Below are 17,781 nucleotides of genomic sequence, written 5' to 3'. Positions count from 1 at the left end.
CTTGAATCAGGGAAATTGATTAAACAAAACTGAAGAAACGTCATCATACTGTTCATCAAAGATCCATTCCTCGTGGATGTGTGCACTTTGTAAAAATGTGCATCTGCGGCATTCACTTGTGATGAACTATCTGTTTGCAAAGATCACTGCAGATGACCCATATGATTTGCTGCACCGATTCTGCTTAGGTCAGATGCTTGCTCAGTTTGTATTCTGAGTAAGTGGACTGCTCTGATAGAAAGGTTTCTTAGAAGAATGATTGCCAGTTAAAGAGGGATGGTAATTCTTATTTTCATTAGAACCTTTTTTTTAACAGTGCTTCATTTCACACCTAAGCACTGTAAATAACCAATGTTGCTACTGCCCAATTTAATGGTACTCAACTGAAAGATACTCAAAAGAATGGAAGGGTAGCTTGGCCTTGGATTTGATTTAGTGACCGGTAGATCACCAAATCTTAGCAGAAAGCGTTCATCCCAATAATCAATCCTGCAACCACTAACGGCTAGAGTGGGCGACCTCGAAGCTCGGGAACAGAGTTTGATTATTTGCAGGGACGCTCAACATCCTGTGATTCTGGGCAAATCACTTAATCTCCCCGTGCATAACAAAATGAAAAAAAAATGATATGTCCGTCTGTAACACAACTAGTGCTCCTGTAAAGCACTCTGATACCTTTGGGTCGCGTTTGCGCTATATAACGCCCCCCCCCCCAAAGATTCCTAATCTCGTCCCTAGGTAGAATGTAGCAGCTGTTCTTCTCTTTTGTATTGGCAATAAGGCCTTCAATGTGGCCTAAATCACTTTATGTTGAGAGGAACAGTGCTTAGTTGCAGCATGTTTATGTACATCAACTCACTTTGCAACCACAGCCCTGGAATCCAGAGATCACCGAAGTGCGCCCCCACCCTAGCAGAGTCATCGGTTTCCTGTGTGAGATGGGAATGGCTGCTAAAACAGAACTCTACTCATCATATCCTCACCTCGAGTCCAATGTGGTAAAGACGGTAACTTAATAACAAAAGCATCGTGTTGAATTTCCAGTTTCTGAAGGTCTCCTACAAAGTGTCAAATTCAGGACTACAAATATGCAAGTGGGATCATTGGAAGAAGTGTTACACGGAGAGACCTACACACCTTTTAAGGCAATCATTGAATATCTTCTGAAGGATCCACTTTTGTTTGGTTTGCGACTGTCCGTGCCCCCGAACAGTGACTTTTCCACAGTGGAAAACCGATGGAAGAGATATACACAGCTGTCGCTGTTATTTGAAAAACACGAAGGACTTTGCATTGTAAACTAGCATCAGGAACCAGTCATCCAGCTAAAAGGCAGATTAAGACAGAATGACACTGCCATTACACACTTGGAGAAGGCGCTCAAGCAGACATGGCAGAAAGGCAGTGCCTTGAAATGTAAGTGTTCCATTACAGTCAATCTTAGAAATTTCCTGTGCAGAAAGGGATAGGGAAATACTTATCATAGCTATGTGGCTCACATCCAATTCCATGTTGAAATTGCAAGAATATTCAGAGGAAAAACTCCACATACTTAATGCTCCTTTTCATAACTGCTCTATTGCAGTTTTTAGGCCCAAAAGGGATATATACTGCGCTTTAGGACCCTTCTGTACTGCTGAAGAACCTAGATTATAAGTATGCATGAGGTACTTGTGCTTGTTCGATCGTCTGCCCCTTAGCCGTCCCAGATGGAATTGCCTAGATCCTGCAGATGTTACATGTCTGATTGTTGTATTTTCAAGTAAAGAGCATTGATGGCACGAGGCTCCCAGGTAATCAAAGTCAATCCAAGTCCTGCAGAAAGCGCTGAATCTCTTTGATAAAGAAGTGCTGAAACATGATGACAAACTCCACCATTCGGAGGTGTAAAACTCAAGTCCCGGAGGCTATAATGAGCGCCATTTAGATTCACGTTATGTGAAGATCCTCCTGGAGATTTGGCTAGCCCTCTAGGACCTATGTTGGACGTGTCCGATATAGTGGATGCAGAATGGTGACATACAATTTAATCTTGTGAAGGTATAACCGGTATAAAATAAAAAACTGAACATTCCCATCCTTACTCAATTTTAATCTATTTCTTTTCATCCTATTTTACTCCCACATATTTACTCCCACATCTTATTCCTATTTAATGTATTAAGAAGACCTTTCCGAAAAATGTAACTTATAACTCAAATACCAACGTAGACAAGAATAGAACAGAGGTGGCACTTCAGTGTAAAACCGACCTTTCCAAAAGATGAGGAAAATGGAGGAAAAGAGGCTCCGCCGATACAAGTAAAAAACCTCCACTGAGTTCACTTATACGAATCCGATCATGCTGGCAGGGTGTATCAGATGACATTTAAAATCAGAGAACACGTTAAATCTGTCTCGAAGATCTTTACATTTTAGTAACGATAAAGCGAGCGATCACCAGCACTAAAGATTTGGGATCACATACCACAGAGGACCAGTACATTTACATCTAAACTAAGTGAATCTGGGGATAGAGGCCTTCATGCGGAGGAGTTCTGGTAAACGGCTTCACCCGAAGGAGTCACATGTGCTCCGCAGAAGGAATCATCAACAGGTTTCTTGCTTCTATCAGACATCCATCCGAGTGAAATGAACGAGTCATGTACCTCCACACTTCCCTCTCTATTGGATCCTCCTGTTTGATAGCGCGTCTTCAATCAGTGTGCGTCTCCACGTCAAAGGGGACAGGATCTGATTTTTAACATCCGACACACTGACTTTGAGTGCTCACATGCAGAGTGGTGATGGCAACACTGGTGTTCTCAGTTTCTTCAATAACTTTTATTTCACACAAGTCGACATTCAAAGGAAACAGTGGAAATTGAGTGATGTGTCCCTTTTGACTTTCCTGTGCCCTTTCCTCCAGAAGGGTAAAAATCGGTGTTGACAACACAAAGGTATAAGCAAAGGAAACCCTGGTTTTTGTTGACTGAGAACCCCAGTTGAGGACAAGTATGAAGGTCTGGAATGATCCCTATTATTACAGAATTCATGGTCAGACATGGACGTCCTCCAGCACGTTTTGTGACATATCCATCACTCATGAACAGTGTGGTGGTCAGGAAAGCACAGGACACACAAGTGATGGGATCATTTATCGATTTCTTCCTCAATTAAAGGCATTTGCCAAACACCAAACGCATGGCATCTGCTTGTGGTGAATGAAAGCTAAAAGCCTGCTTACGCTAATGGTAGTCGAATAGGGACAACATCGGTCAATATTGAACCAAAGTTAGATACATTTAAGAAACAAATGGCAAGCTAGGTGTTCAATAATCCTAACTGTAAAGTCTGACCTGCCAATAAACTACAATAACAAAGCCCTCTGGGACTGGAGAATCGGCCTTCAGGCTTAAAAGGTGCAGTGCAGTTTTTTGCCCCACATTCTAAACGTTTTGGCTGAAATAGCGGATCACTAGGAAGGCTTGGAAGATACCGTCTCCACATTGTAGGTGTAAGTCTTTAATTGGCATTAAAAAAAAGTAAATATGCCTTTGGCTAGGCCTACATCTTTAAAATGATATCACTTGTAAAGTGTTCCGGGGCCTCACACTTGGGTGGAGCTAGACAGTGTTCATGAGTATCAGTAGATCCCATGATGGGAAAGGCCAAGACATTAGGCTTCAGCACTGTAACCCCAACGCGCAGTTCCACAATTTACTTTTCCAGCCTGAAGACTTTGTGCATTTTATTTTATATTTCTTGCTTTCATATGTGAATTACAAGTTATATGCATTCTTTTATCCTGCTTCTTTGCAGTGTATCCTATCTTCTCTTAAGTTCAGTAGGAAGGGCCACCCTCTATTCCGCCGCGCTGCTGAGTCTTTATAGTATTTCTAAATGTATATGTTGTCTTCTGGTGACTCATCGCTCCTCCTCCACCACTCTACGTTGAATATTGCTAGCTTTCAGACCCTACTTTCATGCGGCTCACTCCACACACTGCTGAGCGGTGCCTGGTCATGTACCCTGGTGGGCGGCTCTCGCTTCAACACTGTTGCGTGTTCAGAAGTGCTGTCAACACTGAGATGGTAGTTAGCGGGTGACCCCGGAGGAAGGAAGGAGGGTCACGAATATAGGGGCACCCAAAGAAGTCGCTTAAAAGGCAGCGAGGGTGTGGGCATTTAATGGCCAAAGGGTATCTAGGGTGCACAGAAGTGGCATGCATTTAACCAAAAGGACATGCACAGGTGGAGGGGTGTGCATAAGGGGCTGGGCAGAATACGTACAGGGGATGCAGGGAACGACATAAGTGGGGCAGGAAGTAAAACAGATGGAGCAAGAAGACTGAATGGGATAGTGAGTAAAGCAAGGTGGAACAAGAAGGGAGGGACACAAAGGCCGAAGAAGGGGTGCGAAGGGGGAATAGACACAAGGGGCGCAGTGGGACAGAAATGGTGTGAAGGAACAATGATGGGATGCATAGGGAGGCGAGGACAGGAGAGAATCCGGGCAGCAGCAAGGAACACAAGAGGGTACCTGGACACACAAGGAAGGAGTAGGAAGGAACATCCGCTGGGGCCATGGAGGGAAACACATGCAGGGACACACGCGGTTGGCCTTGGTGAGACACGCGTAAGAGGTGGAGAGTGAGCTACACAGGGCTGGGAAAATACGGATGCAGTGGGAAGGAGGTACATGCACAGAGATATAAGCAGGAACACAACAGAGGGTATCCACGGATTATCACACGAGATCATGGGCAGAAAAACAAAGAGGGGGCAGGAATAATCACCTAAATGAGGTATGAAATAAAACTAATGGAACAGGACAAGACAATCAAGGGAGCAGGGTGATGCACATGAAGGTAAAATGAAGGACAAGGAAGTGAGCAATAAATGACAGGCACAAAAGGTCAGGGCGACAAATGTACAAGCTATCAGAGTGCAGTCTTGAGACCAAGGTGAGAAATAATGCGCAAAGAGTCACAGGAGCAAGGGGCCGGAGGCATAAACAAGCGGAAGTCAGACACAGAGACACACACGAGAATTGCACATGAGTGGTGTCTACCGCGGCACAAAAGGTCTGCTTCAATTCTCAGGAACACTTCCCTGGTATGGGTGCATACCACCCTTCACCCAGGTCACCACTCTCCACCACCTACCCAAATCGGCCTCTGTGCTCTTCTTCATGTCTTTCTGCAGCTTCTTGGTCTGATCTTCCAGCCTAAAAAATGTTAATGCTAAAGATTAATATTGGACCAGTTCTATAGCGCACACACACCGCAAATTAGATTTCAACTGTCGTAATTTATCAACCACCGTACAATGAAAGCGGAAATCATTCTCCACACAGATTTAGTCACTGAAAATTACACACATGTACCAGGAAGGAGCCAGACACACCGTGATTGTTGGCTAAACAGATTAAGGGCTCACAGTAATCATCACACCATGCTGGTACGCAGCTATTCTGCAGCATCGTAAAGGGGCAGTGGAATTACTGACCAGTGAGGAAAATTTGCACCAAGACAGAATGTGTTCTACCCTAAATACTGCACCATCAATCTAATCTTCTAGATCTCCTGTCTAAGAAAATCCTGCACAAAGAGAGGACAGGCAGTGGCTCATAGGCAGTAGACTATGGAGCTATGGTCGTGGATCACCGATGTTCCACGGGCACCAATACTACTGCACTCCAATTGGATAATCAAGTTTCTCAGTTCAGGCTATTGCTCTCCTTAGTAAGTCGAACACTTAAGGCTTACTCGTGGTTGCGGTTCGGGTTAGAAACTCAGATACAGCACAGCACAATGGCCCTCGTTTCTAGCGAAGGGCTACATTTCACTCCCTGTGCAAACATGATTTTACACAGGTGACGGAATTACAAGTTGTGTGATAATTATCGCACCCTTATAGTTTTTCCTCGATAATTGAAGGCAAGTGAAATATGCCAACATTTACAATGGGAAAAGGGCCCATAAAAAAGACAAAACATGCAGAACTGTGTGTGTTAAATAGGGATTCTGCATGTTAAGCCTTTGAAGATGAAAACTTGGAATAGGAGTTATTTATCCCACGTGGTAAAAACCTAAGTGTTTCCCAAATCATGAGAGATCCAATCACATTTTTAGTCTTGATCTTCAAGGGAGCAGACGTAACATAAGACCCACTCCCACTCTGAAGTCCCTCGGGGTACCCATATATTGGCACCTTTCTCAGAAACCACCGTGGCAGGCCATCCAAAGGAACTGGGGCATGAACTACTACTCACGGCTTCAAAGGGTCCTGTTGGGAGCTGAATTTAAAGGTTAGGAACCAACCACAACTAACAATTGTATAATCAAGAAGCACAAATGCTATATAGATGGTTCAGGACAACCAACGACAATGAATGGGACCATGAAAACCCTGGAATCTTCAGGACTTCTTGGGACTGGAGTTGGGCAGTGCCAAGGTACGGATAAGTCATGAACAGACTCAACTAGACACCAAGGATTTGATATCTACTCCCTAGACCAGCTCCACCACAGGGACTGTCACTTTCCTGATGCGCCCTCTCCAGTTAGCTGGTCCTGGTGCAGATATTCACAAGATCAGGGCAGCTTCTCGCCTTTCAGGGTCAAATAGGCTCCTCTTCTCTCCACAGATCACAGCAGCAAGGATGTTTGCAAGAGACCAGGCTCTGAACACAGCTTGGGCAAGACAACTACAACCCAGAACAAGTACAGTTCCTGGTCATGTATGTGCTTGGAGCTGACAGACAGAGTCCAAATACTGGCACTCTGGCAGCCGATCACAGAATGGCGAGAAGTGAACTTTTACACTGATATGCAAGGCAGGTAGGGCTGGGATGGAGACAGTTCACTGTGATATGGAGGTACAGGTCAGAACAATTAGACCTGGTTAAGATAATTTAGTTAATGCAAGCCTCGATACAAATCCGAGCATGTCATCACTGTTAAGCTGCAACCAGCAGCAGAGAAAGAGGATGAGGAGTGGGTTTCAGTCTAGTAGGGTGAAACCCAAGCTGAACATCATGACTGCCTCGCCCAACCAGGTTAACAATTTCCTGGAGTGTCACCAGGGCGGTAGACAGCTTCTATGAAGGACTAGTTGGATTGGTAGTAACAGCAGCACACCTAATGCTGCGGTACCTGAGCAGCACTGCTGCAGCAGAGGCGACTGACTGGGATCAATATGACCTGGACAGAACCAAAGGCTGAGAAGTCAGTAACCAACTGGGTCTGGGCAGGCGCTATCTGGGAGGCAATCCTACAGGGTACAGCCCCAGGCTGATCAAGGCCTGCAGGGATGGTCACGAAACAACAGGCATTGGAGCTGCCTGACTCCAGGAGATCCGGCATGGATTGCTCTGTCAAACACTGACAGATACTTGAAGGATATACCCAACAAGCAGTAGAACTATGAAAACAGTTGTGCAGGTGAGAGGAGTCCCAAGGATGCCTAGCATTCCAATCATTCCATATGTGGAGACCAATATAAGCTCGGTCTCTAAACTATATAGAGTCTGCAAATCAATATTTCACCTAGGTAGGGGACACAGCTCTATTCTTCTTTCACTTCATATTCAAGAGTGGTGATTAAAATGATTCGCCAAAAATGGGATTCCAAATGCTGCTCACACTTTTACACAGAAAGGCACTATTTAGCGATACAGGGCCAGTTGAACAAGTTACATTTTTTTTACCACACTTATGTATGGGCCTAAGCAGTATGCCGGCAAAGGCACTAATACAGATGATGGCTAACAAGATCAAGTAGATGTCTGAAAAAAAGGAAGTTTACATTTTACTCACTTGTTCACAACTCCAGCTCTAGAATCTACTACTGGGCCACACTTAATTGTGTCCACCAGTTAGATAAACCACCCAGAAAGCCATTTTATCACTCCCCTATCATGTTGACATTCATGATGCATTCCTATGAAACAAGGGAGCTACTGACACTTTTGCTCAGTCGTGCACCGATATTCGAAAGACTAGAGTCAAATACTTTGAGATCAACGCAGAGTCCCCACTTAATGTATGGGAAGTATGGGAGGCATTCAAAACCTACATCAATGGAATAGATTTAGCCAAAGAAACAGGAGCGCTATCTGTCCTGTGTAACCAACTAAACATGCAGGAAGTTGAGCTCACTAAGCTAGAAACGGAGTATGCCGAGAATGGGAACAAGGGTATTTCTGGGAAGAGACAGAAAAACATTTTTTTTTTAAATCCATGACAGTTGATAGGAAGATGAAAAACTCCCAAAGAATTATACAGGCCTACAAATATGGTGAAGGCGATCATCTAAGCCACATTCTAACATGGCTGATAAAAGACTCAAGCTGAAAAAGCACAATTATGAGTACAATTGACTGGAGGGGCACCTCTCATTGAAAATAGATCAATGCTGCAGGCCTTTGAAGAATATTATACAAATGTAAACACAACCCATATGATTGGATCTCCCAATATTTAGATCATATACCAACGAAGTAGAGAAATGGACAATGTAGGGGGTCAGTAAATATACCACTTATGCTGGAAGAGGTAAAGAAGGCTATACCATTGTTGGCGAGACTGGGGACTTAGATAAAGAATTTGGGAAGTGCTGGACCCATGTTTTCTTGAAGTGTTCGAAGTAGCTGCGGATACAGGTGGGCTTCCTCATACCCAGAGAGAGGCGCAGAATGGGACACTGTTTAAACCAGATAAAGATGGGGGGAGTTTGCATTGTATCACCCCTGGTCACTAAAAACGTGGACAATAAAATATTAGTCACATAATTTGCCAACAGACTACTATCACCAATGTCACTGTCGGTCTTGTCGGGTAAAGCAGAGTTTGCTCCTGTTTGATCAACTTAATACTATTTGCACACTTCAATGGCGCAAATGCATCATGTTGATCCCTTACTACCAGCTGTAGCACTTTTTTAAATGCTGAAACAACACTGGATTCTTTAGAATGGAATTTCATTTTAGAACTCTTCATTGTAGTGGTTTGGCAGCACAGTTTTTGAAAGTGGTGGGCACAGTTCATTAAAGTGGTAGGCCTTCGACACTCGTCCCCACAGGCCGGGTTCCGTGGCAGCGATCTGCAGTCGCACACATTGCTGATACCTGTGGGACAAGACATGGTTGCCCCCCCATCTTCCATACATGTAGGCTCCATGAACATCATGCCAAAAGATATATCTATATTATATATCGGCTGCTCATCACATCCCTCTGCGCAGACAATATACTCTTGTAAATCCAACATCCACAAGCCAATTTAAGCCTGGTAATACAAGAAGTGATCCTATTTGATAGCCTGTGTGGTACTGGTCTGGTTAGGAAAATCATTCCCTGTAGAATGTGCGCACTTGTTGCAGGGAACAATACAGGTTCCTCATCAATACTTGAAACGACGTTCAAAATACTTGCTTAAATACAGTTCAACAAAATTATTCTAAATTCATTTAGTGCTGCTCCATTCGTTGCACTTTGTCAGAACATTTTATTAGAGGAGGGATAAAGAAACTGGTTTCCTTTTGAAACTCGAGTGCTCAAAGTTAGAAAATAGACAGCATCATTGGCAACATCACACTAGGAAAATGATCAGGGGAAACCTTTAACAGCAGATTGAGGGAACTACCGTAATCAAGTAAAATAAATATCCCTGTACAGTAAACAAACGATCACAGTTTAAAATTTTACACAGGAAGAGAGACTGGTGACCACACTTGATGATGCAAGCAGATTTCTTGCACCTTGAAATGTTGGGATCCGTTCATACAGACCAGCTGGGGGTATGAATTTCATACTTTGCCTAAGATAATTGGGTTGGCGCGTTCCTTTAACCCAACTGCTCGCAACGCTGGGGTATGTAGTTGAGATACTAACAAGCTGTAGATGCTTAATTGCAAAGGAGTTGCCTTTGGTGAGTAGGAATTGGGACGCACGCTATTTGACTCATGCTGGAGGTAGTGTTGTGCAGGTTAAAGACATACATTAATTAAATTCAAATTTAGTGACCATTTATATTTGACTCTGGATTGTACAGCTAAGTTCTCGCCGCCAGATAATGTGGAAAATAAAGAATGTAAAGTGACAAATGTAGCCTTCCTTCACATTGCATGATCTTAACAAGAGATTTCACTCCCTTGGCTTAATGGATGATATTGGTATTGTTCCATCTCCTCAGATGGCCTTCTGGGATCCACGGAGATCATACCAAAAAAGTGTCTAAATTTGTTTGTGCCGTGTCCCTCCTCGTGGCTAAGAGACAGGAGGAGATGCATTGAATGAGCGCTACCTCACCCAAACATACAATGTGGTTGCAGGATTTGGCAGATTGTAATGAACTGATGGGTGATAACATCAATGTCACGCATCCCAAGGCTTTTGGGAACCGGTCAGATCCTTCCTGCTACAACAAGAGTTAGAACCGTTTTGTAAACCTGTAATGTGTTGCATATTGCATAGAAATTTTAATAAGTGTAAATCCACATTATGGACCAGTTACATTATCCTGCTGATAGGGATCCTGGCAGGTACATCAACGAGTTGACCTGCATTACTTTAACAACTGAACATTGTTTCAGAATGTACAGTTTCAGCTGGTGTCATCAGAACGTTGTTAAGTTATCAAAATCTAAATAAAATATTTTTAAAATGTCCCTTCTTAAAAGGAGATATTCTGTACCTATTGCAAGTGTTGGTCAGTACAAACAGATCTAATTTGGTAAGTTGGAGGTCACTGCCATTCCAATATCTGATTGTACCATTTGTTAGTTACCTAGCTCACAATTTGGCAGTATGGATTAACTGGAATCCATACAAAAGTAAAAACTATGTAATAGTAAGACTATCAGATTTGTAATTGGCAAATACATATTTTAAAAAAAGAGGGCTCACAGTCATTCAACCAGATCTGAGGCTACAAGTAATACTGCCAGTGCCTACCTCCAGAAAGGACGGTTCAGCAAATTCGTGTAGCATACGGTGATGTTCCCTGGTGGCAAATATGTCACATAAACTGTTGACACAACCGATTTTAATGACAACTGTGTAAAGCTATAGAAGCGGTCACCAAAGCTAAGCTCGAGGTCAGATTTGCTTTAGGATCAGGACCCCTAGTCTTTCGGGGGTAGCATGTGCCATATTTATAAAGTGACACAGCACAATGTCCATCACACCCTGAGGTTGCCTTACCAACCTGTCAGTACCAAGGAGAGGGGTCTTTTGTCTCCTCCCCATAGAGGAGTTCAAAGTAACCAGGTGTTCATCTGCCAGTGTTCTGGGAGGACATAATCAGAGTGATTCTTTAAGACGAATTAAAACCTAAATGGTTGAAATTTCCAGGTGGCATGGACACCTCCTTAACTAGGGGCCCTTAATGTACCTAAACTCTTGAATTGTTCTCACTAACAACTGGACTTTGGGGTTAAGGAACAAAAAGGATTATACACATTTATATTTACAAAGGTATATGGGCATGAGAGATGGTTCAAATGGATCTAGAACCAGGTAACCTTTTCCTGTCAATGCAAATGCCGCCCCTTAGTGGGTGTGTGAAGGGAACAAACATGCTGGTCCAACTGGGAGTGGAGAATGGGGAAATAAAGGCGCCCTGAATTGAATGTACAGGTACATTAAGGTAAAGCACATGGTCACCGGCTCAAGTTTCAAAACGTTTCTTTGTAGGTTCATGATCCTGCCAGTGATAGTCTGTGTCTTAGGTAGGCCTCTGGCTCACTGGTAGTTTCTACTCCTTGAATCGTCCTTTAGGCATATTCTTACTTAGATGGACCTTGAGCAGATTTTTCACATGATTAAAAACTTCCATTCTGACAGTGGCAGTGCATCAGCTCTCCTTGCAGGTCAGATCAAATCCTCTTCTATCAACAGGTCATAGCAGCTTGGCAGTGTCAAAGAGTGGGGGCTTGCTCCCCCAGCTTGAGTAGGAAAACTGGAACCCAGCAGAGGTTCATGGTCAGGCAATGTTTTCGGTCCGAGCTGGTGGACATATACCGCTGAATGCTCAAATAATGTAAACCTTACTATTTTTAAAGGTCAAGTATTGACTTCAGTTTGGGAGGACAGGCAGGATTGCTGAGCCAATCAAACTGCAGTCAGTCTTGTCAAAGTTCATCTTCTTATTTATCCTTTGATTGCCACTGGCTTTTAGAGTATAGAACTCAAGGTCAGGCCAGTTCGAACTGGCGAAGGTGTGGATGCGGGTTATTATTAGATAACACCCAAGAGAAGACCGCAACTACTGGGTGATAGCTGGCTGTAAAGGAATAGCGAGAAGAGCGAGTTTCACCAGAGTAGGTAAAACATACTCTGAACCATGAGAAAGGGCATTTAGAACAAAAAGGCAGTGCAATAAAAAGCCAAGTACATCCTGGTCACTGACATTCTATGTGGAATCTAATGGTTACTATCATACAAACATACATATGCAACAGACAAATACCACCCTGGATGAGTCCTGCATACAAGACATGCAAAAGACTTCCGTTATGGCTGACTGGCTCGACCAGTCCAGGGATGAGCTGGTAGGTTGTGTTCCCTCAGGGTTACAGATTTAAAAAAAAGCCTTTGCTCCAGATTAGAATGGCATTGCAATGACCGCTAATCACCTCATACCCTGGAATAAGGGGACAGAATCCACCCTTACTAAAGTTGGGGATTTATTTTGGGTTGACCACCTGAACGCTTCTGTGTTCTGCTGGCCCAGAGCAAGATTCAAAACACTGGAGCATCTCCAGTGCACTCACAGACTGTTATGTTCACAAAAGGAAAAACATAGGTCAGGCCACAAAGAGGTCAAGGGGGCAAGACAGCACAGCTTTTCCAATCCAATGAAGGATGTATATTCACAAATGTAACACACTGTTAGGCTCTGGAGGGCAGGTCCTACGGAGGAGAGGGGAGTAACTGGAAGATAGCTTGCAGGCAGAAACTGGGAAGCTTGCAGAAATGTTGGGGCACTGCCTGCAGGCAAAGAGTGAGACAAGGGAGGGCCAGCAGAAAATAAGTGGAGAGGGGAAAACACCATAGGCCAATAACATTTAAAATGAGGGCTCACAACTGGAGAGCAATGGGTACAGAGGGAAGAGGGGGAGACAGTGACTGATGAAAGAAGCAGACACTGGAAGACAACAATTGCCAAGGAGAAAGGCGAAATCACTACAGGTCACTGGCTGCCGAGGAGATGGAATAACACAGTGGGCAATGAATAAATGGGAAAGGGTATAAACTGGCAGATAGTGACTTCAGCAGAGCGAGAAGAAGACTCTGGAGCACAGTTAACGCTTTAATGAGAGGAGAGAGGCTTAATTTGGAGGGCAATTGCTGCTGAGTGGCTCACGGCCACACTGGAGAGCACCAACAGCTGAAAAGAGCAGCCAACAAAGAAGGGCAGAGACTTTAGAGAAAGTGAGTGTGGGGCAAAAGGAGAACCTGATACAATCGTACATACTTCTAAGAGAGAGTAGCTAAGAAAACAAACAAGGATATGGTTTCCAGAGACTGTATTTTCTCAACACCTTTAGTTTTTGCGAGTGCTCAAAAAGAGGCTAGGGCAAAACACATCTTTACCTGCAATATGCCAGACTGAGCAAAACCCCTTGGACCAGAACATACATAACCACCCCACCGCCAAAGTAGCAACTTTCTTGAATCCACTTTGGTCATGTCATTCCAAATTTAGGCCAGCCCATGGCACTGAAATGGTACATATTTCACAAAACAGTGGTCCCTATATGTGAATAGTATACACAAGAACATTAATCATACACTTAATAAGTGGTATGTCTTCTGTCCGTCCGGACAGGAATTTTATTTTCCATTAAGTACAATTTCAGAGTTTTTTAACCAATTAGATGTCAAGCGGGCACAGCCGTGACCCTCAACATACAAGACACAACAACGAAGTAAGTGGCCAAAAGGGCAAAGCAAGAAGTATGTCTTCCGGTACAGAAAATTTTGCACTCGTGTTATAAATATCGTCGTATCATGACGATTTTGGTATCTGCAGACCGCAAATGACAAGTGCAGTGTGTACGAGTGTTTTCGTCATAATCGATCAATGAGAACACTACGTATTCAGGGATTTCGCTTGAACCCTCGGGTTCCATTTTGTGAATGGCAGCCATTTTGTGGTTGCCCTTTACATAGGCCAGAATAGGCAGATGACTAGCCGATGACTCTGGCGAAGCGAGTCTTAAGGACACGTACACCTTCGCTGACTCCACAGTGACCTGGGCAAGCTGACTCCACCGCCTGAAGCCAAACCTGTTCGGCCAGGTCCGTTCCCAGAGGCCGAGTGAGATTAGTATCAAAGCACAACATATCGTAAACCTTTCATCGCACACAAACTATGTCTAATCTCACACACACCTGTCTCTGCTCCTTTCTTTATGACAAGGAGGTACCCGCTTTTATTGGGGTTTCGTTGATATCTGATGAGAAACTGGACTTTGCTGGGTGATTGATCATGGATTGGACAAACTGAAATTTGGGCTTGTCATCATGACTCTGCTTTTCCTTTGTGGTGAAAATATGTGAATTGTCTACTGTAAAATAAGGAATGTTTGCCTAGAGCCTAAAATTGTGTATAAAAGAGAAGACTGGTTTTTGTAAGATTGAGCAGTCTTCTGAGAATATACACAGTGTTGTACTTCTAGGACATCTGTTACTGGCTGCAGCCAATAAACTCGATCCTTGACTTCACCAAGAAGACTCTGTGTTTCTGTAGTCCGAAACAGGAAGGACCCGAAGTCTTCGGGTGTGTCCCTGGCACCGCTGGGTTCTTAAAACCCGGTACTTCAGTTGGCGCGGCCAACGTGGGGCGGTTTCAGCGGTACCGGTCCAAGCCAGAGGTTCGTGAGGAGCTTCGTGTGAAAATTCTGGAGGAAGGCCTGCCACTTCATCGACCCCTGCATGTCGACGTGGTCCGAAAGTCTTTGCTGCGAGGTTCCCCGCGTCCCGACGGCTACGAAGGACTGCTGCCCTGACTATTGCCCTGTTTTGGACCCTTGATGATTTGTAGAGCGAAACGATAGACGAGTCTTCTGGTGACGTCATCGATCTTCGATACCTCAGTTAAGTATGAGTGGAGCGTCTCCCAGTGCTTAGTTTGATTCTTAGTTTTGGGTTTCCTTTTAGGAACCGCTTTGATTTGGAATTTGCAAATCCCAAAGCCAAGGGACTCGTGTATTCGCGAGACTATCGTATTCGATAATCCTTTGTAGTTTGAAGCTAGACTAGAGAGCGAAGATGCCTGGTCTTAGCAGACTTGGAAATTTGTTTTGTCTTGGTTGTAATAGGGACTACCGATTGGAGGACTCGTGTCCGGTTCCTCCGATTGGAACTCCGACCTATGAACTATATGTGAAACATGGCGTAGGCCCTATCGCATATAATGAAGTGTGGATCCGATACACCAGGAAGGATGGTGTTTTAAAATGGCCCCAATATGGTAGTTTTGACACAGAAATTTTAGACAATCTAGAGGTCAAACTCTTCAAGAAGAAAGCCCGGCCGGCAATGTTTGACTCTTTCCGCCTATGGCGTAAGGAAGCCAAACAGAGAGAAATTAAATTAGCGAAGAGAAATAAACGTGAGCGAGGTATGTCAATGGTACAAGCTGCTGTTGCGTTTAGGGATAATGAAGAAGAGCAGGAGAGCGAACAGATGCTTAGGGTTAGGAAGTTAGCGGTAGATAAACGCTATCCAGTTTTGCCACAGCAACAACTAGAAGAAAAGAAAGATCTTGTGAAAGATCCTTTAATGTCGCATCTATTGAGTTCGCCACCCCCTTATGCACAAGATGCTACGGCACCACCTCCACCAGTTGTGCCTGTGCAACCTCCGGTTGTTTTGCCACCTGCAATTCCTCCACAGCCAGCTCCTCTTCCGTTGGCTACTGTTCCTTTGGCGTTGCCTTCTCAAGGGCCGCCAACTTTGCTTCCTACTTCGTCTGCTACCCCTACGCCTATTCAGAATACTCCTACTGTTCCGATTTTGGATTCTCCTACTGTCGTTCCGCCTTCTCTTATTCTTTCATCTTCTCCTTCTGCCAGACAGAGAATGTCTGCTGTTTTTTCTGGGTTTTTTTCTCCTTTGTTGGGACAATTGGGTATGTCCCCTATTAGTGAGCGTAGACAATCACGTAGTCAGTTGCCTGACACAGATGAACGTACAGTTTTGGATCATTTGGCGTGTAAATGTATTATGTATGCTTCTCAGTATGATCTCGAGGGTGTTATGGATACCTTTCTTCAATGGGAAGAACCAAAGCAACGGTACGTTTTTAAAACGATGTGTAGGTTCCTCCATGAACAATGGGCTGAAGAAGTGGGTAAAGCTCCTGATGAGTTGTACAGAATACGTTCTGAGTTCGCGAAAGGGACCCTTGTGGGTCCTCGTGACGTTGAGAGAGCACTTGTGACTCTTGTCGTTGTGTAGTGATATTGCTCAAGTTAGATTCGACTGTTAAGAGAAAGGCGCATCAATATCCAATGCGAGAGGTTCCTCCAGTTTGGAGACCTCAAGATGGAAATGTTGCTGCACACTTTCAACGAGTATGGGTACATGTTCCTTAGAAGCGTGTTGAAGTTTTGGCGATTAAGCAGTCTTTGCCTGATCCGCGCAAAAATCCAGCAGGGTATTATAAAGAATTGACTCAAACTGTGAGTTTGTGCATTATGAATTTAGCAGATATAGACATGTTGTTTGGGAATGTTGTCCCACAGCCTATATGGAGTAAGATTAGACATACAGATCATGCGCCGGAATTAGGTGAGACATGGGTTAATCTTCGTGCTGCGAATGATAGACAAGTTGGAGGTGCGAAGCCTGAAGATATCATTACTGAACTCCCTGGTAGGATTATTGATTATATGAAGACTTTGATGCCTTAAGTGCGTGTTAATTGGGACAAGTTGTCTGCTTGTAAGCAGAAGAAAGATGAGACTGTGTCCGACTTTTTCACACGGTTCGAAGAGACTTTTGTAGATCATAGTGGTCAGGATATGAGTACAGAAGGTGGCCAGAGATTGTTCGTTGACAAATTTGTACATAATTTGCTTCCGGAATTATGTAACAAGTTGAAGGATTCTGAGAGTGCTTGGGCTGTTTCTACGTCAGCGCAGATTTTAGCCACTGCCCAGTACTATGAAAATAGATACAAAGATGAGTTGGAGAAAGTGGACAAAAAGACTAAGGTTCTTTTACAGCAAGCTTATCCGCCTCGTAATGGTAAGCGTGATTATCAACAGCCACAACAATATCCGAGAAGCTCGCAAAGGTTTGAGTCTTCTCAACAGCGTTTTCCTGAAGGCCCTAATCAGTGTGCGTATTGCAAAGAAGAGGGTCACTTTAAGAGTAGCTGTCCGGTTCTGTTACAGCATACGAATGGTGTTTCAGGTACAAGAGGTCGAGGTGTTCAGCAAGCGTTTAGAGGTAGAGGACGTGGTAATTTCCCCCAGAACGCACGTTCCTTTCCGTCTCAGAGTTCGATGAATAGTTTTGATCAGCAGAATAACGTCTCTGGTAGGACGACTCAGTACTATGTTGACGACTACTATGCAAAAGATGAGAATATGCCATGTAATGATTGCTAGGACAGCCATAGACAGAGAGACTGAGTTGTTTCAGTTCCAGTAGATCAGAGTGGACCTTATGTAGAAGTGATTACATCAGGTGTGTCAGAGCCTTTTCTGCTGGATACTGGTGCTACAAAGAGTTCTATTATGCACTCGAAACTCCCTGGCGCACCTTTGTCTGGCGAAATGA

General features: G+C 44.0%; 1 protein-coding gene across 2 annotated transcripts in view; it reads right to left on the bottom strand.

Annotated features, from left to right (window-relative positions):
- BIN3 (bridging integrator 3) overlaps nt 1-17,781 on the bottom strand; it is a 188,610-nt gene that overhangs the window by 63,965 nt on the left and 106,864 nt on the right. For both annotated transcript variants that reach the window (XR_015300927.1, XM_086943619.1), the window contains exon 4: nt 5,147-5,208. Coding sequence is in view for 1 of the 2 variants with exons in the window: in XM_086943619.1 (XP_086799745.1) it covers nt 5,147-5,208 (62 nt within the window). In the remaining variant the exon portion in view is untranslated. The remainder of the gene's footprint in view (nt 1-5,146; nt 5,209-17,781) is intronic.

This window comes from Lissotriton vulgaris, chromosome 11 (assembly GCF_964263255.1).
Source record: "Lissotriton vulgaris chromosome 11, aLisVul1.2, whole genome shotgun sequence".
Classification (NCBI taxonomy): domain Eukaryota; kingdom Metazoa; phylum Chordata; class Amphibia; order Caudata; family Salamandridae; genus Lissotriton; species Lissotriton vulgaris.
Note: the sequence above shows the minus strand (reverse complement) of the source record. Positions and strands in the feature narration are given on the sequence as shown.